General features: G+C 35.0%; 1 protein-coding gene across 5 annotated transcripts in view; it reads left to right on the forward strand.

Moving 5' to 3' along the window:
- The window catches only part of FER (FER tyrosine kinase), a 154,356-nt gene that overhangs the window by 85,934 nt on the left and 45,211 nt on the right, over positions 1 to 23,211 (forward strand). For 4 of the 5 annotated variants that reach the window (XR_001525417.3, XM_015652887.3, XM_033511339.1 and 1 more), the window contains 3 exons: positions 13,416 to 13,472; positions 16,460 to 16,575; positions 18,182 to 18,276. Coding sequence is in view for 4 of the 5 variants with exons in the window: in XM_015652887.3 (XP_015508373.1) it covers positions 13,416 to 13,472; positions 16,460 to 16,575; positions 18,182 to 18,276 (268 nt within the window). In the remaining variant the exon portion in view is untranslated. Of the gene's footprint in view, positions 1 to 13,415; positions 13,473 to 15,349; positions 15,498 to 16,459; positions 16,576 to 18,181; positions 18,277 to 23,211 lie in introns of those variants that run through there. The other variant, XM_033511340.1, reaches the window with a different exon arrangement.

Raw genomic sequence — 23,211 nt, forward strand, 5'->3', positions numbered from 1 at the left:
GCGGAGAGCGAAAGAGGGAGCTCACAGCTGCCCCAGCCCCATTTATTTCCCAGCTCAGTGCTCACAGTATCTCTGCCCCTCTGAGAGAAACTCTCAGATAAGAGAGTAGCCAGCCACACCCTTCCCGGGACAATTTCTTTTGTCTATCCTAAGTACCCGGTCATTACTGTCTCCTAGCAACAAAATGGGAGAAAATTCCCTAAGAGAAAGAAAACGAAAGGAAAAACCCTAACCTCCAACAGGCCTGTTTTAATTTTTTTCAGGGGGAAAATGGAGTGGGTCCACTCTTCTCTGGGCTTGTTTGTTTGAGTTAGTCTTAGTATCAACTTATATATTAAGTTAGTATAAGCTTAGTATTAATTAAAAAATAGTGGAAATAATTGTATTTCCTCTAGGATTGTGCAAGTTGGTAGTTGATCTGAGCTGCAGTGCACAACTTCTTCAGCTGCTCAGGTTTTTCAAAAGTTATGCAAGTAATTGGCGTCTATCCATGAAATCCACAGGCTGCATCTATTTTTTCATATGTCTTAATGTTCAAGAGTACTTCCTGTAGGGTTAGAAAACATTTTTATTTCCATTCTGATATGTTACATGAAGTAATGGAAAGGGTGACTGTTAGAACTAAGAGAAGTATTGAGTGACAGGAAACTGATTGTATAGGATTTTTTAAACATATATATTACATAGATTACATATAGACGTTCATGAATTTTTGAAAGAGGACGTCAGTTTCTATAGCTGCTAATACTTGCTGTAAACTAAATCAAATAAATAGTATACTTAGTGCTTCCTGACCAGCAGCTTGAGCCAAATAAGGCAGTGTTCAAAAAGGTGTTAGCTACATAATTTGAATTTCTTTAGAGCAGCTGTTCTCAAAAATATTTAAATTGTTTTGGTTTGAGCTATAATTTTATTGTGGTTTTGGTTGTCCCATCTGATAAAAATTCTTCGATGTATTCTGAGGAAGTACTTCAGAATGACGCAAGAGTGTAGTTAGCTTGCCTTCTTCATTTGCATGGAGCTCTGGCTTTCACGTGGGAAAGTGGAGACATTTTAAGTGGTTTTCAGAAGTAGCATGTACACTCTGACACCTAGTGTTGGGGGTATTTCATGCATCATGTGCTGTTACCAAGATATCTTTAATCAGATCCTTAAGGTTAATTTGACATCTCTAAAGGCTGTTTTTGCTTTGTTCACATCACAGCTGCAGAGCTGTCGTTGTCATTTCTTGTAATCTTTAATCTTTTTATGCAAATTGCTGTCCCTGTAATAACCTATTTAGAAATTGAAAGTTAAATATCAGAAACTTAACAGCCAAAAAAAAAAAAAAAAAGTTATGCTTTTTGGTTTTGTTTTGCTTTCCTTCTTTCCCAGTCATTCTTCCTCCTTTTCTATATTAGTAAAATTAGTGTTCACCTTCTGTGGCGTTGCCCTTGAAAGGAACAGGTTTAATTGTGTCACAAAAGGCCTGTCCCATGTTCCATTTCATGCAGAATGAATTGCCTGCTTGGAATTTTAATGATTCTGTAATAATAGAATTTAAATTAGAAAAACTGAGGGCAATAAAAAGATAACTGCAAGTAAGTTCTTTAATGGAAAGTGTCTCATATTTATTTATAATCTTCAAGAAAAAAGATGCAGATTATGTTCTTCAGGTTGTTACTGATGGACTGACTGGTACGTACGGTCCCTGAGTAACTCGGAGTGCATCCAAGGATTTTATTAATAAAAATGCACTGGATGTATTTTAGCTTTCTAATATCTTTGGCCTCCTGTTTTGGAGGTTTTTACATTTCTTGAAATGCATTTTTATTTATTTTTTTTTCCTTTTTAGAGATTACAAAACCTGTATTAAGTTGTGAATGTGCTTCAGTTTGACTACTAGAAAACAGAATCATCAAAAAAATAAGGAATACAATTTTGATTTAAGTGTACCTGATTTAAAGTTTTCACTTGAATCATAAATACACATTTGAAGCAAGTCTACCCAGGCTACGCTCATGGGAGGGAGTTCAGTTTTCAGACCAGAAAAGGGTCTAGCCTGAAATAATGCTTTTCCCCTAAATACACGTTTCAGATTCTGAGCACCAGTTGATTCACTCTGGAGATCTGCTACTATTTCACTAGTGCTGATATAGTCACGGTATATGGATGCTCTGTAGTTAATTCAAATTCTGGGCTTATGGAACAAAACTACTTTGTCAGATGAGTTAGGCCATGTCTTCATTACTAGTAACTTTCATTTAAAAGTTCTGGATCTATTTTTATGTGACAAAGAAGCCTGTGATATGGTATGATATGTTTTGTGAACATGGGAAAATTAAGGATTATAAATGATGAGATGAAAGAAAAGCGCTGTAAGAAAAAAGAACAGGTATTTCATATTAGTGTTTCTAATGCTGATAAATAAGTTTGCAAATGATGTGAGAATTCTCTACGGATCTGATGCTGTATTACAAGTATGTATGTATTGATGAGTTAGACACAGAAAGAAATTCTGAAGAGGTATGAATTTAAGTTTTAAAAATTTACTTCATGAAAATCAATTTGTAAAAACACTACATGATGCTTATTTTTTGCTGGTGGGTTTTCTGGGGAGTGGGGTGTGTTTTATCTTGGCAAAGCAAGCTGTGGTTCACTGTTGCAGACAACACATGTGCTCAGAGTACAGGTAGTATGTGCCCCTCATGCCAGCAAAGCACAGGATGAGGAATTGAAGTAGGCTGCTGAGCAGTCTCAGTTTCAGGCAAGTGCTTTTATCCCTGCTGGGAGATACTCGATAGAAACAAGACTTACAAAGGCCAAGTTTATCACAAAGTAATGCTGTCATGCAATTATAGATGCTCATCTCATGGCTGGAGACAGTTAAGGTGCTTCTGAGGGAAGCAGTGGCAGTAATGGTGCTGCCTGTGGGGAAGATCATCTTAAGTCTGTTTGACCTGAGGACTACTCTTGAGAGCAGAAATCTGAAAGGCAGAAGCACCGTGTAGCAGGGAGTGATGCAGTTCTTGCAGCTTTACCTTGGCTTGATTTGTCACTCCAAAGAGGATTTCTGTGGCACCCTGGATTGCCTGTGTGATACCCACCCATTTGGCCAGGAATTCTGTAGGAATGCCAAGAAGCACCTGGTGGTTGTGGTCTTTGGGTGTTGGTTTTTGGCCAAAAGCTGCCATTCTCACGGGTGTGGTTGGAATCTAATACTACATGCATTTTTAAATGTTGAAATATATCTTCCATTTTCTTTAAGGAAATTGAATTAACTTCACAATTGAATTGAATAAAAGTGAGTGTTTATAATATTCAAAAGACATACTTGCAGGAAATGTATTTATTGAATATGCATGAAATGAATCAATAGCCTGCAGCTATTGACATTTGAGAGCAGAGTTTCATGTCTTAATATTAGAGATGCATTTCAGTTACATTCTTATTTCTTCAGAATTTGGAGAAGTGTCACAGAATTTGCTTTTAATGTTTTTTAGTCGAGATTATTACAATATTTCTGTCAGGAAACAAAAGGAATGCATCATCCTTAATGGTGGCCTGTACTTGTCAAGGCATGTCATCCTGTAGAGAAAAGGGAAAAGAGAGAGTAATTTGCTCTTTGTGCTAACAAAGTACTGAGCCAAATTTATGTATAATTTCAGGTATATTGACTACTTTCAAAATTGAAAGAATTTATTTTCTCAAAAAATCTCATTAAAATGCATTGTAATAATGGAGGCAGATAAGGCTACCTGAACAAAGAGTAATAAGAATTGTTTTATATTCAGTGATGAAAGTTTTCTGTAGTTGTTTTTTTTTTTGGCAATAAACATCTGCTCTGTTGAATGTTTCTGGTTCAGTCTTGTTTTTCTGGTATTTTTTTTCATCATCAAGTTCAGATTAAAATTGAAAGATAACACTCCTGAAGGGTGTAAGCACTATGTTCAAACCTAGAAAAAAATGTATTTTATCAAATATATGAATTTAATTTTAACAATTTTGACCAATCTCATAAAGAAAAATCTCTGTCCTTGAAATTTTAAACGGAAACCTTGGCAACATGTGCATTCCCACTTTCTGTACAACTTTCATATAAAAAAATTACAGAATGCCATATTCCTGTGTGGAGTGCAAATTGAACAAAATTAGTTATTTCAAATACAACTGAAACATAGGAGGTAGAAAAAATAACTAAAATTTATGAAGCAAGAGATAGAAGCAAGCCATTCATTCTTATAAAAAATGAAAAGGTATGTTGTAAGGAAGGGGTAAAAATAATTAAATGAAAGATTTTATAGAAAGTTTTTTGGTAACTGATAGCCAAGAGAATAAACTACTTCAATTAAAGCATCCTTCATCAAAGATTATTTAGATTTACTAGATTTTATTTCTGATAATTTGTATATAAATGTGAAAATCAAAGGATTGATTGTGTTCTGTAATATTCTGGGTTTAAGTTGTGCCTTATGGAGCACTTGTAAAAAGTGGGGCTTTGTGCTTTGGCTTTTCATTGTCTTTATCAGAAGCTTCATAACCAGATGTTAGTACAGCACAAAAAAAAAAAATTACTAGAATTGTATGTGATTGCAGCAGATTTTGGTTTTTTATGGACTCTGACTTCTTCCCCATATCTGGAATTCAAACATTCCCAAATAATTATTTTGTATAAGATTGTGAGTTGTAAATTTCTTGTAGTCCTCTGATTATATTCTTCTTCCTGTTTTCACTAGGGCAGTCAGGATGACTTTGATGCAAATAATGCTTTGAGTTTTCAGTATTTTCATAGTATGTGGCTGACAAGCATATAACCTTTCTTTAATGTGTGGTCTAATGGGTCAAAAAGCAGTGTAGATTAAGAATGGGAATGAATGTCTCTGCTCTTAAGCTCCTTTGTAGAGTTGCAGTTGTGCACAGTGGGGTACTGTGAAGTAGCTTGTGGTTGCTTAAGTATTTTGGTCTCCACCAATTTAAGTGGAACAAAATGTTAAAAAGAAGTGAAATCACATTTCAGCTGTGAAGGAAAAAGGATATGCACAAAAGGAGCCACAGGGTAAGAACGGTACATTTTCTTAAATCAGGTCTGTGCATCTAATGTATGTAATAGTGTCTGAATTCTCAAGAAGATCTATTTATTTAAGTGTTGATTAAGGATTAATTCAGGGGTGAGAATACAGGATTCAGGATTCCTTATTTGCAAGGTAAATACTGTAGCGCCTGGGTATTGAGGGTGTTGAGGGTACTGTGTGGATTTCATCATCAGTTCTTAATGAAGTAAACGCTATTACCAATTCCGTCCTTCTGTCACTTGGATTTCTTCCTAGTAGAGTTGCCAGTGATTTACATAGCATATTACTAAAATCAAGATCACCCCAGAGCATGATGATCAGTGGTACAAAGTCTAACTGGAGGCCAGTAACAACTGCTGTACCCCCAGGGTCAGCACTATGTCCAATCCTTCCTTCATTCACTTCTTCATTAACAAGCTGGGTGATGGAGCATGAACAGTTTTACTGGTGAGACCTTTGAGGAGGGGCTGATACACCAGAGGGTCAAGCTGCCATCCAGAGGGACCTGGACAGGCTGGAGAAGGGGTTTGACAGGAGCCTCATGCAGATCAACACAGTGAAGAGCAAAGTTTTGCAACTGGGGGAGCACAGATCCAGGCACCACAACATGGTAGACATAGATGTTTTTTCCCTTATCTCTTGTGCTCATATTTTAAATTGGAAGTATGAATAGTTAATTGTAGGCCAGTTTATTCAAAAATAATTTTGACACATCGAGGAGGGCACTTCATAATTAATTCTCAGAGTTTTGAATTTTAGAAACAGATGCAAAAGATGCAGTAAAGTGTAACTAGGCCCAACATAACTGAGCATTCACTTCTTTTATGATAGGATGGGGGAGAGAATCAGAAGGGCAAAATCTACAGAAGTCATAGGTTGAGATACAGACAGTTTAATAGGTGAATAAAAAAGCTGTGCACATCAACAAAGCAAAACAAGGAATGAATTAACTGCTTCCCATTGCTGGACAGATGTTCAGCCATTTCCAAGAAAGCAGAGTTCCACCGCATGTAACAACAACTTGGGAAGAAAGATGCCTTCGCTCCAGACATCTTCTCCCTTCCTTCTTTTTGCCCAGCTTTATATGCTAAGCATGATGCTGTATGGAAAAGGATATCACTTTGGTCAGTTTGGGGCCAGTTGTTTTGACTGTGTACCCTCTCAGCTATTTTGCAGCTGCTAGAATAGGTGGTGAATTCTTCAAAACATTCATGTTTACTGTTTACATTTCATGTTTAATTTTAGAGAAGAAGGTGCACACATGCATGCCATAAAGATTGCATCATGTGTGATCATCTTTATCAAAAGAATAATTTAACATGTAAAACCAAAATAAAACCCCATACTAGTTACTGTGAACAAAATTACCCTGGCCAGAACCAGCAGAGCAACAAAGAGTAGATTGCTACAGACCACACAGGAAAAATTTGTCACTAATACAGGAGAAAAAAGATGGCTGAAGACAGAATTCAGAAGAATACTAAAGTAATAATAGAATCTGCTAATATCTAGCAGAGTCATTTGGTATGTGTGCTGCTTTGTGTGTCCTTCATTGATTGGCCTTTTTTTCTGCTGCTGAAGAGTTTTTCCAGTGCTTTTGCTATCTGAATAATAGTAATAGTAATGAATAATGATCTATGAATGGTATGTGAGAAAGAGCATTATCTTGTTAAAGAATTGTATGTATCTGATGTAAAAAACCTGTTGCAGCACGCTTCTTTTAAACTTTTGGCATCTGTGTAATCTTGTATGACTTCTGATTCAAAGCCAGCATCTGTCTTGCTTGGAATGCGGGCTGAGATCATTGGTACACTGAAATCTCATAAATAAAGTTTCCTTTCTGTGTGGCTTTGCCTTTTTCCGGCACTCTCACAGTCACAAACTAGCTAATACAGCAGATTATTTGAAATTTTGAGAGGTTATTTCTGTTCCTATTCAGTGGTTTTAACATGTTATCTGAAGACTATGAAAGACAGTGCAAAATGAACAGGTGTGGCTATAAAAGCATAGGATGAAGGATCTTGGGGTTTTGCTTTGAACAAAATAGTAATTGGTGGAAGCTCTAATGTGGAACTGTAGTACTCTGAAAGGTATTGCATTCTGACCACTGTAACTTAGACATCAATTCTGAGGGATGAATTAAGTGTTTCTCTTCCTGGGGTAACAAAATCATGTAACTGGAAACAACTGGATAATTTTTGAAGTTAAGTCAGGATGGAACTAGGTATGTGGCTAAGTATCTTACAAAATTTAAGCATACTTTCTTGGACATTTTTACAAGCACCTGTAGTTCCCCCAACCCCATCTGGCATACCTTTTCGTGTGTGGGTGGAAGTAAAAATGTGTTTGCCACATATGTGAAAATATTTGAGCCTATTTTAGTAATTCAGGTGTTTGGGGAGGGTGTTATGCATGCATAATGTGACTCTGCTTTTCCATTCCTCTCTGTTTAAATCACAGGGAATGCTTAAATGAAAAGCCACATTATCACATGGTTTTGTTTATTTTTGAGTGTATGACTCAAATGACTTTCACTGTTTTGTAGGGCATTTCTGATCCAGAGCTGATAATTTTTATGTTTGAATATATTTGGTTAATAGATAATTCAGAGTACTTTGTTTTAGTAGCTGAATTTACTGTATTCAGTACAGAGGAATAACATGTGTTTTAATGTGCTTGAAATATAATGGTTTTGACATAAACTTGACTTTTCTTGTGCTTAAGGATTTCACATTCTGTATCTTTCTTTTCTCAGTTTTTTTTTTAAACTTCTTTATTTCCTGAAATATCCTCAGCATTATTTTAGCCCTTTCATGAATAAGAAAACATACGCTTAGGGAAGTACTGCAAAAAAAAAGGCTGTTTTATGTTGAATTGTACAGTCATTTTGTCTACTGATCTTCAAGAAAGAATGGGCAAATAACAACTGCGCAGGTAATCTGAGGTAATTTCTGCAGTTTATAAATTTCACAGTAGCTTTTCCAAATCTTACTTCTCCCCTCCTGTTCTATGATTATTTAGAATTTGGTTCTAGCAGGAGGGTTGAACTTCACAGAGTTTTTTTATGTAACAGTACGAAGTCAGATGAAATAGTACTTTTTTCCCAAGGAGCTAAACCTGTGTGTGCTATTTCTTTGCTTTACAGCTCACATTGAGTTTCATCAGTGTGGCTTAATACAGTGCTGTTAATAATGCAAAGCAGATTCCATAACAATTTTTACAGCTCATGAATCTTTATTCTGAAACAGTTTTAAAGAAGTTGCCAGTGAGGTTTTTCAAAACCCCTCCTGTAAAACTCACTTGTTCTTATGAAAAATCTTTTTCACCAGCTACCTTTATTTCTGTACTTAATCTGAAGGAATTGAATCACATGGTTTATGATTCATGAAATTCATATGAACATAGATCTCTTGGCATAGGTGGTATCAAAAATAGTACTTCTCTGAAAAGACAATTTTCCTTTCCCACATTGATCAACCCTATCCACATGTACACAGCTGTTACTTTTTTTTTGTCTGGTTCATCAAGTTCCGATAAGTGAGATTTGAATACCCATCTGATGAAAATTGTCTGCAATTCTGATTTTCTTAGCCATAAAAAGAATTTTACTCCAATTATCCTTAGTATTCAAAATGAAAGATTAGCTTTCCATTTTTGTTGATGTGGAAAAATAGCTCTTAGCTGCAGTAATTCATGCTACTGATATTTCCTATTTAACTTGGAAGGAGAGCAAATAATACTTCATGAAGTATTTTTCATGCATTTTTTCTACTTAAAACATGAAGAAACAGGCATCATTCCTGTTTATGCACTTGCTTCCTGAGATGTTGACAATATTTCTCTATTTTGAGGTTTTTAGAAGAATGTTAAGAATTAATGTACTAAGATGAGGGAAAGGGGAGGGATATTTAGGTTTTTCATAAATGCTACTTGCTGTGCTCAGATAGATTCTTAAGACTGGAAAGTCATATGTTTTCAATTCTCCTAAGGCAGTAAGATTTTGGTTTTGGTTGATTCCTTCTGAGGCTCTCTAAATAAACTACAGTTTCCATCCTCTAGAGTTTTTCATCCTTTTTCACTTTTTTTACATCTACAATTCAGGTGAAAAACAGTTGACAGTATTTGCTATAGATACTGCCTTCTGAACTATGAAGAGTAGATAAATTGACAGGAAACATGAGATGAGTAAATAACAGCAATGATAACATTTTACTTACTTACTCATACTGTGTTGGAACCTGATTAGGATTTCTTCACTCTTCCTCTTTGAAAAATCTTGCTTTGGAGTTTGGGTAAGAATGTTCGTTTCATTTGGTGGTTCTCTGAAACTGAATACAAGCACATGTGGCTTTTTTTTTCCCCCTTCCCTTTTCTCTCTGCTTTTAGAAATGGTGAGATTTTTAGAGCCACATATTTAAGATGAAGCTCATAAATTCATAACAAATTTTCAAAACATCTGTTTTCAAAAGTTTACTATCTAATTGCTTTACTGCTGGTTTTTAATTTGAAAAAGTAACATCTTAGAATTCTTAATGATTAAAATTGTTACTGAGAATTATAGAAAAATAATGCTAAGGGAATTCGAACACTAAGTGCTAGTTCATGGTTATGTTTTCTGTTTTATTGAAAGCTGTTATAATTTACTACAGATAATTCGTAAGCTTTCTTCCTGGCACAGTAATTTGTAATCTCTTTGATGTAGTTTCTCCTAATGAAGGGAGGTGGGCAGGAGAAAAACTGCACTTACATCTTTTGAAGATGTTTAGGGTAATAGTGATAAAAATTCCGTCTCATAGCTCAGAAAAGGAAAAATGAGATTCATTTTCTACAGCAACCATCTGCTGTTCAAACTGTTCTCAGTGGCTTGCACACAACTCCACTGTATGCTCACTGAAGTAAGGATTAATGAACAATTGATTCTTTGCAAGCTATTCAAGGTTTGAACCTTAACATGGTCTAGAGAACTATGAAACACCCTAACATTATAGAAGGAATGCAACATATCCAGGAGTAGTACACTGTATATTTGGAATACTTTATTTTATGAGTAAAAGGAGACATTTCTGATTATTTTTAAGTATTCCTTTTCACAATTGAAGGTTTTATTTCTTTAATTACTGGTCCGTTTGGGGTTTGGTTTTTGTCAGTCACAATTGACTTTTGAAATAACTCTTCTCTTTGAAAATGCTCATCTTTGTTGAAATCAGACAAGTGTGCTGGATAGTTGCAGAGTCTGGAAAGGTAGTCACTAGCAAGCTGCTGCATATAAAAAACCCTCAGTGTGCTGTGTGTTATTGAGTACCTGGCTGTTGGGGAAGGGTAACTATCAAGGCTGACCATGTTCTCCCCTTTGTGAACTGACTGGTTGTCTTTCAGTGCTTGACCAACAGATGTACCAGCATCTCCAAAGCTAAGATACACCCAACATCTTATTAGTAAACCTGTGCTTGAAGTGTGATGTTCATGTAATTCAGTTTCTCCTCCTGGGGGAGGCCAGAGGACAGAAATAAAGTAGAATGTTGTAAAGCATGGGGATTTCCCAAGTAATTCAATTTGGAAATAAGGTATATAATTAAGATCACAAATGAGTATGCTCAAGTGGAATTTGTGTGACTGAATTTTTCTGAAGTGCTTTTATATTCTGTGGTCCAAAATTAACAAGAGAAAAATCAGAACAAGCGCAAGGGAAAGGGAGATTTATAGCTGTGTCACAAGAAGAGGGGCTGCATCATAAACAGCTTTCTTCTTGATGAAATTGTAATGGGCATTAATAGTCTCAGGAGCTCTGTTCACTGTCATTCAGATTAGTTTGATGGTACAAAAATGTGCTGGATTTGCTCCATTTGATTTAGAAGCTACTAACTCTATTGAAATGAAAATTTCTGTGACTTGAAAGAGTCTGTTGATCTATACCTACATTCAAGAATATTTTTTATGTCCCATTTTCCTGTCACATTTCTTTTGTAACTTTCAATATCTTTTGCTCACATGATTAATCTGTAGAGTAATGGCATTTGACAACTGGAAAAATCCTTATATGCTCTTCACAGTCAGAATGAAGCACTTGGAGAAGATCATGAACTTCATGATCAGACAGAGACATGACTTTATTTCATAACCTTTGTTCATGATATGCTAGTATTTATCCATTGATTTGTGTGCCTTATTGATGTGTTTAATTATTGACAGCTATTCAGATTATTGAATGACGTCATATTAAACTCAAGGTAATTCAAGTAGATTTAGTGAGACAACAGACTTGCAATACAATGTCTTATTATTGTTGACCTTACTGTTTGTATTATTGTTTGTTAATTAAAAGCAGTTATCTGAGCCAATGATAGGGTGTTTTGTACACTATTTAAATTAATATCTAACACATTTATTGCAAATTACAAAATTTAGCTTGTTTCTTTTTCAGTGCCAGAATTGTACACTGGCATGATGTACATGAGTCTTCTGTTAGATTTCTGCTGAAGAAACTGCTTTTGTGCAGTTTATAGGAGTTACAGCAAACGATACTGATCAAACTTGGAATAATTCTTTGATTGTGAAAGACTTGATTGTGGCAGAACCACAATAAATTAATGAATAAGTTAAAGTGGTATAAGAAATTACAGAAGGCTTTCATAAAAAGTACGGGTAATGATTAATGTACCGATGCAATTAAAATAAATCCTTCAACAGATCATTTTATTTCAGTTTATGGTGTTACTTTCTTTGGTTAGTTCTCTGAAGAATTATCAGAATTTTGCCTTCATAAATAAGTTTTTGAAATGTCATGTTGTCAAAAAGTTGTTCACTGAAGTACAGAATCCTTGGAGTTAACCAGGAAAAAAATCCTTTTAATTCTTTAACTTTTTGGCTTTACCACACTTACTTAAATGTTAAAAACCATTATATTAATAACTCTAAATAGTAATTTTTGTGGGTTCGTTTGTTTTATGCTTTCTTTGCTAATCATTTTCTAAAACTTGAGTATTATTATTAAACAAGTGTGCAGTTTGATAGCACTTCCTATCTATTTGTAGTATAACAGCTTCTGAATGAGACATTCATTCAGCGAGAAGTATCAAAAGAAGGAGATAAAGGAAATTTGTTTCTTATGATGTTTTATCCCTGAGGCAGTAGTTTTAAGCAATAGTATTGTGTATAGGGGAAAAACAAATTATGGTATATTGAGAATTTTCTCCTAAGTCTCACAATTTCCCACCCAAGGAAGAGAAATAGTAATGATTGGTTTCTATCATGCAGCTTGGTGGTGTGGTACAGGAATTCTTGGGATGGGGCTGGGAGGTGTTGTGTGCTGAGACTTTGGGTTAATGGAGGCATGCAGAGAGTCTCTAGAATCCATACTTGTGACATTACACTTAATGAACAAAAGCATAGAAATCACAATAGCAGTGATCCCCACCCCTTTTTAATTTGCTGAATTCATGTTCAGCACAAAGTCTCCAAAGATGACTCCACCACCTCCCTAGGCTGCTTACTCCAATTCCTAACCACACTGTCAGTGAAGAATTTTTTTCTAGTTTCTAAACTGAGCCTTCCCTGGCAGTATTTAAGGCCATCTCCTCTGTCCTTTCATGTGGGATGCGGCAGAAGAGACTGACCCCCACCTGGCTTCAATCTCTTTTTCTCCCAGCTGAGCATCTGCACCTGCCTCAGCTGCTCCTCATCAGACCTGTGCTCCAGACCCTTCCCCAGCTCTGTTCCCTTCTCTGGACACATTCCAGCTCCTCAATGTCCTTCCTGAATTGTGGGGCCCAGAACTGGACACCAGTGCCCAGCACAGGGGGATGGTCAATGCCTGGACAAAACATGCCTTTATCTGGCATTGTGTTGTCTTTTCAGTCAATTGCCTGTAGTAGTCAATTGCCAGCTACCAGAGAAAGTGTAAGAGATACTAATATGTATGTTGTTGAGAAACAGAGAAGGACTCCATTTCTCACTAAGGAGAAAAATGTGGGAGATTTTTTTTTTATTTAGTAGTAAGTTACTTTGTATACTAAAATGAAGTTTTCTTATCTAATTTGCACTTGACAAATTGTTAAAATCAGGGTGCTAAATATAATTTCCAGATCTTGTGTGAAACCTTGTATAGTGCTCATCTGTCTACATACCAACATGTTGTAGGCTTAATTTCTAATAAATATTAGCTATATATCACTCACTATTTTACTACGTAGCAAGATTTCTAAACTCTTGAATTATAAATGCTTAGCTTTGAAACTTCTTGGTCTGTTTGTGACTGAGTGTTCTAAATGTAATACTTCTTCAGCTCCATTTCTATTGAAATGTATCTTAGGGAAATTGTATCTTGCATATTTGCACAGACTGAAAATTCTGCTTTCCTTTCCATAGGATAAGAAATGGGTTCTCAATCATGAAGATGTCACACTGGGGGAATTACTGGGCAAAGTAAGTAATAAAGTGAGCTAAATAACATTTGAGTATGTATTCTGTAATCATTAAGCTATTTCTGTATACCTTTTCTTTTAAATTACTGTGGTATGCAATTTTTATGTCTTTTTTTTTATGCTAATACACAAGACAGCCTTATGCTTTAAACAGATGTAAATCACACTTGCTAGTAAACATTGTAATGGTTGTGCTGAAATTATTTGACTAGCATACATTTTTTTTCTCTCTTTTGGAAGGGTTTTGTGCGAACTGGATTTATATAAAACATGATGAGGCTGTTTTACTTTCAGTAGTCTGAGAAAAATGTTAGAAAATATAAATAAAAATATGTAGAGAAACAGGTGTATGTTTATATATTTGTGTATAAAATTTGATATGACGAGATTACTAGATCCTTATTTCTTAAATGCTAATTGCTTGTGTGTGATTATTTTCACTCATTCATTGATGCAGTTAGGTAATTTCACAATCTTATCTGTATTATATTAATTCTTGTGTAGTTTATAAACTTGCAGTTTACAAAGTCTGCTTAGAAAGTACTAATCTTTAAAATCAGGCAAACTCCTCACATTTTTGGCACTTTGCACCTATAAAGACCATTTTGAGTGCTACTCTGGACACAGTGTTTGAAAAGATTTTCCAAAAACTGAAAAAAATTAGATTAAATGAGGAAGAGACAAATCAAAGCAGTAATTGCCTTCTTAATACGATACACACTAAAACCATCAATAAGAAATTCAAGAGGTGGAGAGAATGAAATACTGCCATAAACTTCTGTTAAAGGGATAAAATCTCTTTGGCAGTGTAAGACAACAAAAAGTATGACCAAACAGAGCTGTGCCTTTAAAAAATGCAGGTAGTGTAGGATCTTCACATTCTTAAACAGGATAGTATCAAGGGAGAAAAATAAAGATGTTCCAGCCATAAAAAAGCTTTGACTTGCTAAAAAATAAATATGAATTCATTTTGATGTGTAAAGACAAAGCAATTTGAAAAGCATTTTAGTAAATTCAATTTACATGTGTTGTGCATGTTTTTGGCATAAACCATTTTTAACATTCAGTAAAGGCAACTCAGAATTTTAAAGTGATTATAGAAGGATGTTATTTTAAAAATACAGAACAGGCTAAAAGCTTTCTTGGAATGCAGCATGAGTCTTATGCATTCAACTCTCAAAAGATGTAGTCATACTAAAAAAGATAAGAATGACATGAACTTCAGCATCTGTATGACAAAATGTGAAACAAACTATAGGCATTCACCACAGAAGTGAGAAATCTGAGAGTCTACAAAACTTTGAGTGGCCTGGAAAAGATGAGGAAGAAATCACAAAATTCAGTCACAAAATTTTAATGTGTAAAAGATGCATGCTTTGGAAGAGATCACCTCAGGAGTGAATGGTCAGTTTATTTACTCAGCATTAATTCTGTAACACCCCACAAAATGAAAGTTGCATAATAGGAATGTGTTATACTAAAAATTGTGTATCTAATAATACTTCAATGTTGTCCATAAAGAAGTAAAGCATTTTCAAGACTTAAATAAAGCTTAGGGTGGGTTTAGATTTCACTGTTAAATTATTCTGACCAGAAGGGTAGAGGAAAAGTGGACTGGGAGCAACTCAGTTGCTTACCTTGGGTGCCTGATGCCATTTCAGATCTGAAGACATAGTGTACTAGCCTCTGGCAGTGCTTTAGAAGGGCTGTCAGAGATCCTAAGCCTCACTTGCAAGCTACATCTTCTTGTCCCAGCATACGTAAAAAATTTCTGCAGGTGTGTTCAACCCTATATTTCTTCTCTTGTTACTGGAAGCACATTACTGTTTTCCATCAGTGAATTTCTTTTTTCCCGTTTCTGTCATCTTTCTTTGGCAGCACTAAATTCAGCTGCATGATGTAATGAAATCTTCATCACTCAGGAAAGGAAGGAAAGCATCTCCAGCAGACTTCTTTGAAGTCACCTGTACCAGGACACAGAAGTGTAGTGCATGTGGAAATTAATCAGACATAGTTTCAATATTGAGTTGTGCTTATTTGGGAAATAAAAGCTTAACTGGAAGTATGAGATCTATCGTTTCCTTCTTGTTTCCTTTTCTTGAGGTTTTTTTCATTCATACCAGTGTTCTGTACCTCACAATTTCCTTCTTTCAATTTGTGTTCTAATTAATTTTCCTTTTTTTTATTAAGTCAAAACACATCTGGTGGAGACTTTTTTGGTATTAATTACTTAATTTTTCTTCTATGAAAGCTAAATAATCTAACTTGCCTTGGGGGTATGTTGTTCACTGCATAAAATGTCTGATTATAAAAGGAACTGCTTTCTAAAGTCTTGTCCAAATGGAAGCTTTACAAATTTGTCTTTATAGAGCAATGCTGAGCTTGGGTTTTAAAGAAATTCTGTATCACCAGACACAACATTTTGCAGTGGGTTTAATTTATGATAAAAATAAATATTCAGTGTTTTCATTTTTCATTTTTCATTTTGTGTTTTCATTTCATTTTGTATTTTTTCTTTCTTACATATGAGAATGTTTGTTTTATTTTGGTGAGTTTTGCCACAGTTTTTGAAATCAGTTTTTGGTCTTTCCCAGACTGCAAGTTAAAAATTATTCACAAAATATAATAGTGTGAAAATGAAGGCATGCAGGATCAGGAATAAAAAGGACAAAGTATTACCGTCAGTGTCAATAGATTTGAAAAGTTCCCGAGAGGTTTTATGAGAAAATTCTAATTACTTAATTAATGGTGTTTTTTCCCTCTTTCCAGCAAGGTCAAACCAGAACTTATATGCTATGTACATATAATAGATGTACTATGTCAGAGTGACCAGCTTTGGTTAGGGCAGATACTCAAAGAAAATCTCACTGGCTTTGTAAACACATTCCAAAGTTCTGTTCCAGTTTCAATACCTGTCTGCATTATTTTTTTCTGGCAATTCATTAAGATTTTATTTACTTAGAATGATCTTTTTCCCCCTGATTTCAGGGTAATTTTGGTGAGGTGTATAAAGGAACGTTAAAGGATAAAACTCCTGTCGCTGTAAAAACTTGCAAAGAAGATCTTCCTCAGGAACTGAAAATAAAATTTCTGTCAGAAGCCAGGTAGGTTCTCTAAAATTATTTGTGCCAGGTTTTTTTCAGTTTTTATTACCAGATACATTTACAAAACCTGACCTTCTTAAAAATTAAAAAAAGCAGTAGTCAAACTTTTCCTTCCTTTCTCTCCCTCAGTACATTCCACAACTGTTGCCCTGGTAACTAAACATTTGCATTTTTAACATGTGAATGCAATAGCATCTGCACTTGCTGAAACCATCTCTTTGACAAAGCAAGCCATGCCTGTAAAATAAATCTTGTTTTCTTAAGTGCTTTCATTTAGAACTTCTAAGATGTGCCTTGAGGATTGGGATAAGAAGACTGGAAGATGTTAATTTAAGTGTGATTGTACCAGGCCTAAATCCTGCCTTACATGCATGGCTAACAGAGGTGATCAAATGTGCCCAGACTACTTTTCTTTGTGGGGTATAGACTCCATTTAGTAATTTTTGCTTTGTAAGAAGAGTTTGTTCTAGTTAGAGATTATTTTATACTGTGTCAATCAGCATGAGATTATATGCTTATTTTTCAAATTACAGTCATGACAGAATGTGCAAAGTATTCTAAGTATCAGCTGATGTGCATAGGTAGGTTCTGAGACTCCAGGGAGAGGGGTGTCTTGAGATAAATGGCGTTTTTAAACTACCTTGTTGATTCTTGTTATGAAGCTTCATATGTTTCAATTTCCACTCCCAAACTAGTATGATCAGTATTGAAAAATAGAAGATACTATCTGCATTTATAGAATTATGATCAGCCAGCCTATCTATTGAATAATTTTTAAAAACTTGGCAATGGCACAGATATGTCATTTGTTAAGCAGCTTGACACTAATGGGAAAAAAATGGTCTGAAAAAATGGAATGTCTTATTTTTCGTTAAATGTGTATGTACCAGGTAGGTTAGCATTTTACTCTTGATCCTAGGGAGGAAGGGGAAAAGAGAGTGTGTTTTGAGTCAGCAAATATCAGAAGGAACATTTAAGTTACAAGGTCTCTGTAGAATTTTTTCTTGCTCTTCATTTCACTTACAAATCATAGCATGCTGTTTTAGGCTGGAAATGTTCTTCTTATTAAAGCGTGTCAAAAGATGTAAATGTTTTCATTTAATTCTCAAAATTGCTGTCCTTATAGTCTTCTAAAACTTGTTGTATTAATTAATCTCTCAAAGTAAAATTGGAACAAATGTGCTTTTGAACAGTCCAGCAGGGAAGCATAACAGGCACACTGTGCATACTGTTTTGATGTAGCTCTGCTTCTGGTCCACCACTGAAATTCTGATTAAATGCAAGGGTTCTTAAGAAACTGCAAACCTTTCAGGCCATTTTTCAGTTATGTAGATAAATGTCACATAGACAAATGGTAAAACTACAATAAGAATAATTTTTGATTCATTAATGAATCAGTTATGATTTTCATTTCAGAGTGGTAACAAAAGAGTAATAAAATCTGTTTCATTGATTTTGATAACGGTAATGATATTCTTTTCTTTGATAACAATAATGGTATTTTGCATTAACGTTATATTAGAAGTTTAAGATATTTTCCTAAAATATTTTATCAGCTTGTACAATAAAGTTTATTAATATAATAAACTTCTTGTGTATTTTGCAGAATACTCAAACAATATGATCATGCTAATATTGTAAAACTTATAGGAGTTTGCACTCAACGACAGCCTATATATATCGTTATGGAACTTGTTCCAGGTAATTGTTTTTTTCCCTTTTTTAGCAGCATATTTCCATAGGTTTCATTGTTTCCATAATGTGAAATGTATTTTTTTCTATTTGTCTTATTCTGAATTCTGTGACTGACCTGAAAAGTCACCTGTGTTGCAACTCTTTGGAAATGCTGGATTCTACTAGCTTTGGAGTGGTTGAGCTCCAGAAATCTATTGAGAATTTTCCTGCAACCTTTAAAGACAACAGAAGCTTCATTAGTCTCCTGATGAGATATTAAATGGCATTTCCTTTAACAGTAGAATTAAGTAGTGAATATTAAGAAGTATTTAAAGAAACTGCATGTCTGGGTGATGTCTCAATTTTAATAACTCATGTTTGGGTGACCTTTAGTAATATATATTTTTTTTCTTTACTAGCATGTACTGTTTGGTTTTGGATTGCTTTTGATTTATTTTTGGAAGCAAGTTCATTTTATTCAGCAATGGCTGGAGTGAATTTCAAGTTGTTGGGATGATAACAGCTTTTGGGCAATTTTACCTCTTCGTTGATTTTCTCAGCAGCTGGAAAACGTGTTGATTTGGTAGCCTCTAGTACTGCTTAATATGCAACACTCTATTTGTTTTATATATCACTGGATTTGTCTTCAAAATTATGCAGCAAGCTCCTTTGAGAACCATTTTATTCATGAAGACTTCTGTTGCTTATAATTCTTGAGTACAGGCTGTAGAATGAGAGCACTGATGAAATATTTGACTTTGTGGAGTTTTCTGCCTTTATTAAATTAGATTCTATTAGATTATTATATTTGTATGCACAATTAACTTCATTAAAATGGAGACTGAAGGCAGTGTCCTCAGTTTTAAGGGGTACTTCAGTAATCAGCTTTTCCAGACATTTCTGAAGATAAAACTAAATCCTGATGTTTTAGCACCTTTATCATTCTGCTACAGGTTTTTCAGTCTTGTACAAGTTGAAACATACTAATGCAATTGAGGAGTAATTGAATGAGAACTTTCCTCTGGTTCTCATAACTGTTCCGCAGTTCAAGTCTATCCAAATATTCTTGGTTTTGAACTTGCTTCAGAAGGAAGCTTCTTGCAAAGAGAATTGTTGCCCTGTTTCAATGGTCTGTAAACCCCCTGGACTGTCTGCCCTCCCTGCGTGTCCTCATAAACATGGGACTGCCTTCAAGCCATCATACTTTCTACATGCTCTGACATCTTGGCACACCAAGAGACTGACCAAATCAGCAGAAAACTTAAATATGCCAGAGAAAAGTCATTTAGATAAGTAGAGAAGCAGTGATGCTGTTGTTACTGTTTTTCTCTTTTTTTAACGACAAGTTTGGATGAGATTACAAAAAAATGATAGTTAATTGTGCTCTGACTTGGAATTTAACGCTGGCCTTTAAAGAACAAGATAGTGGTAAACTTGTCTTCCACTTGATACTAAACTTTCTCCTTATCTTCATTGTTTTGTCTTAAATGGGTTTATGCTTGGTGTTTAAACAGTTTAAATTGACATTCTGTTTAATAACTAAAAATGTTAAGTTTTAACTTAGAATTCTATTCTGTGAATGCATGGCTGAGAACCCATGTATTTTATAAATGTCTGACAGTTTTTTCCCTGAGGATAAAATTAGAAGCATCTCCATGAAACAAAGGATTTCTCCTGTGTTTTCTAACTTTTGCTAATGCTTGAAAATTATCTGCCATTTATATATCCCAAATACATGTACACCTACTGTGTCTTTTGAGACTCCTGTGGTGTGGTTCCATAGCAGTTAAATTCTGCTTTGCATTCCAGATTCTGATTTTAAATCAGAGTCTTAATTTATTCAGGTATTAGAAATATATATTGAAACTTAACACTTTATATAGAGAGGTGCTACTCTGCTAGTGATTCTGTCATAATCTGGCTCTGCAGAGATAGCTTTGTTGCAAGTGTAAATAGGTTTGAAAACCATGCATATGGATAAAGGCATCAGTGAAAACAGTAAAAAAAGGTTGCTGGTGCATTTTTAATTATGTGTCCATCCCTTGTTACGTGCAAAAATAGCCCAAATGTTGCCAGCAAATAGCAGAGAAATTAAGTTGTCAAAGGCTATTATCCCTGACTAGACCCTTTTCCTGGGGGGTGTTGTGGGGGTGTTAACAAAAGTGATATGTGTCCTCTAGTAAGAGCCACAGTGATAAAGAAAAGTCAGGATTGGGTGATGTAGGGAGGATTAACTGAACTAATAAACAAAGTAGCATATCATGGATACATAGAATCATAGAACTATATAGTTTGGGTTGGAAGGGGCCTTGAAGATCATCCAGTTCCAACTCCCTGCCATAGGCAGGGACACCTGCTAGAACAGGTAGCTCAGAGCCCCACCAGCCTGGCCTTAAACACAGCTCATATTAGCACTACATATTAGCAAGAAAAGAACATCCTTTGTATACTATTGACTTGCTGTTGGCCATGCTGATCTCATTGTACGTGTCCTCCCAGTGTCAATCTGTCATCTCCACTACAGAAGGAAAGACTTGATCCTTTTTTCAATCCACCTTAAAAGGCACTAGGAAAAGGTCTTAATATAAAGTATATGTATGTTATATAGATCCCTCTTTAAGGGATGCACATACAGGAAAATGCATCTGATCTCCCTGCCATTGGCTGGGTTTTTAGAGGGCCAGGTCTCTTCTCTCCTGAGACTTGTCCCACAGGTCTTTCTGCAGGTTCCTCTGGAAGAGGGAAGGAGCACCTTGTACAGAATGTGTGCAGTGTTTATTGTAGAATTTAGATATATTATTGCTTTCTATAAGCTATAATTTTAATTGTTGAAAAAATAAACAAAGTAAAATATTCTTTGTTGTATATAAACAGAAGCTAAAATGTATGTAGCAGCAATTTCCTTCATGTATGTATGGAAAGTTACATGTATGAAAGAAATGTGACCTAAAAACAGCATTCAGGAATTTGCAGAGAGAGTTGCTAAAAGATAATTTTTGTTTTAAATCCTAAACAAATTTTCCTGCCTATTCTCCCCTTGCCTTTCCAAAATTACCAAGATAGCCAGATAGCCATGGAAACTAAACCATTACTATCTTTCTTATTAAAGTTTTATGTGTTTGTAAGTTGAGATCTATACACAAATCAGATTTATGGGCTTAAGTTATGCTAGCTAGCTTCTGTGAAAAAGGAATTTAGCAAGCAGATGGTTTTTAAATTTTTGTGATTGCATAATGGATAAATTTGCAGTAACCTTTAAAGCTTGCAATTAATTGATTTCATTCTTCTCTACCTAAATGAGATTGAAATACTAACAAAAAGGGTAGACAGCCCAGATATCTTCTTAACAGCCCAATACTGTAGTTGCTGGATGGCTTTTCAACTACCATGAAATTATAAAACCTCCTGAATTTTACAGTGGCCTGGTTTTTTTCTGTGAAATTTTTAGTAGACTAAGAAATGAGAAAACAGCTTTACTTGGAAATTATCTTTCTATTAAAAAATTTTGTTGTTAATGGAGAACTTACCATAGGGATTTTCCTTTCTTGTACAACTTGTGTGACTATGACAACTCTTCCTAGTTTGAAAATATTAAGACAGTTTAAAAGACTGCTGCTTAGATAAACCAGACTGTTGCAACATGTTAGTGTCTTGAAGGACTGAACATCATATAGGTTGCTATAAGTTATTTTCTTTGCAGTGTTCTTCTTAATTCTTACTGCTTTATAGTGAAATGATTTCTAAGATGGGTTTGATAAGGTTTGTTGCAAAGGTCATATTTGGTGGAGGCTTATTTCTGGTATCTTCTGATCTAAAAATAGGAATACTGTACTGTTTAATAACTGAATACAGTAACGATTTATTAATCTGTTGTGATATCCTTTAAGTACAGTTTATCCTAAGAAAGATAGAAGTTAAAATGAGAATTGTTAATGAATTTTGGGGAAAGAAGCCCCATATGTTGAGACTTACCAAACGCTTGATGGTATAGAACTGTGAGTTTGTATTGTCCTATGGACTTGACTGACCTGAAAAGTAATGAAGTAAATGTGCAACACTAGTCATAAAGCTGTTCAGGGAAAATTGCTGTGTATTTGCAACCACTAGAATTTTCTAATGTAGATAAACCTTTGCCAGGCATGGTTTCCACATGAGAAAGAGCAGAATTTCATGGAAGAGTTTATAATGCTGTGTAAGAAAGAGTGTCACTTTCCTGTAGTGCCAAGTCAATCTGAAAAACTGAGCATTATACTCACATTTTCTGTGTTAATTTATTCATTTTTCTTTGCTCTGTGTCTGTTGTCCCAGTGGGATTTTGGTGCTTTATCTTGCATTGTTGACCTTAAAACTTTTCTTAAAAGAAGAAAAAGAAATAATTATGAGGAACTGCTTTGGTATTCAGAGCAGCAAAAGAACTATTTGCCATTATTGTCTCTTAAGGCCTCACAAGGCATAAGGAGTTTTCATAACAGCTCATTCTTAGCAAGTTTATAGGATGATCAATAAGACTGCCTGGAATACTGCCGGAGTCCAGACTGACAGCCCGAGACAAATGGATGCTGAATTTTGTTGGGGCATGGAGAAGATTTATCAGGAAAATGCTGAAGGGGCTACAGAGCCTGCTTCTTGTTCTTTTCTTTTCAAAGTGAACTCAGCATCTTTTCACAGAAAAGGATGGGGAAAAAAAAGAAACTAAAATGCCCTTCTCTTTTACCCTTTCTGTTATCTTTCTGGCCCCAACTTTGCTTTTAGTGATCATGAATGACAAAGTGGGTTTTAATTCATTGCGTTACTCAGGATCATTTAACTGCATTTTCATTTGCTTATAATTTATCGTTCAATCTCCCATGTAATTAAAAAGGAGCTGCAGGAGTCCCAGTAAAAATTTCAATGTTTTTTCCTCTTCCTTTAGGGAAAGAACAAATCAAGATCAAATGTAATCTGTAAAATGCAAAAAGCAAT

This window comes from Parus major, chromosome Z (genome assembly GCF_001522545.3).
Source record: "Parus major isolate Abel chromosome Z, Parus_major1.1, whole genome shotgun sequence".
NCBI classification, from domain to species: Eukaryota; Metazoa; Chordata; class Aves; order Passeriformes; family Paridae; genus Parus; species Parus major.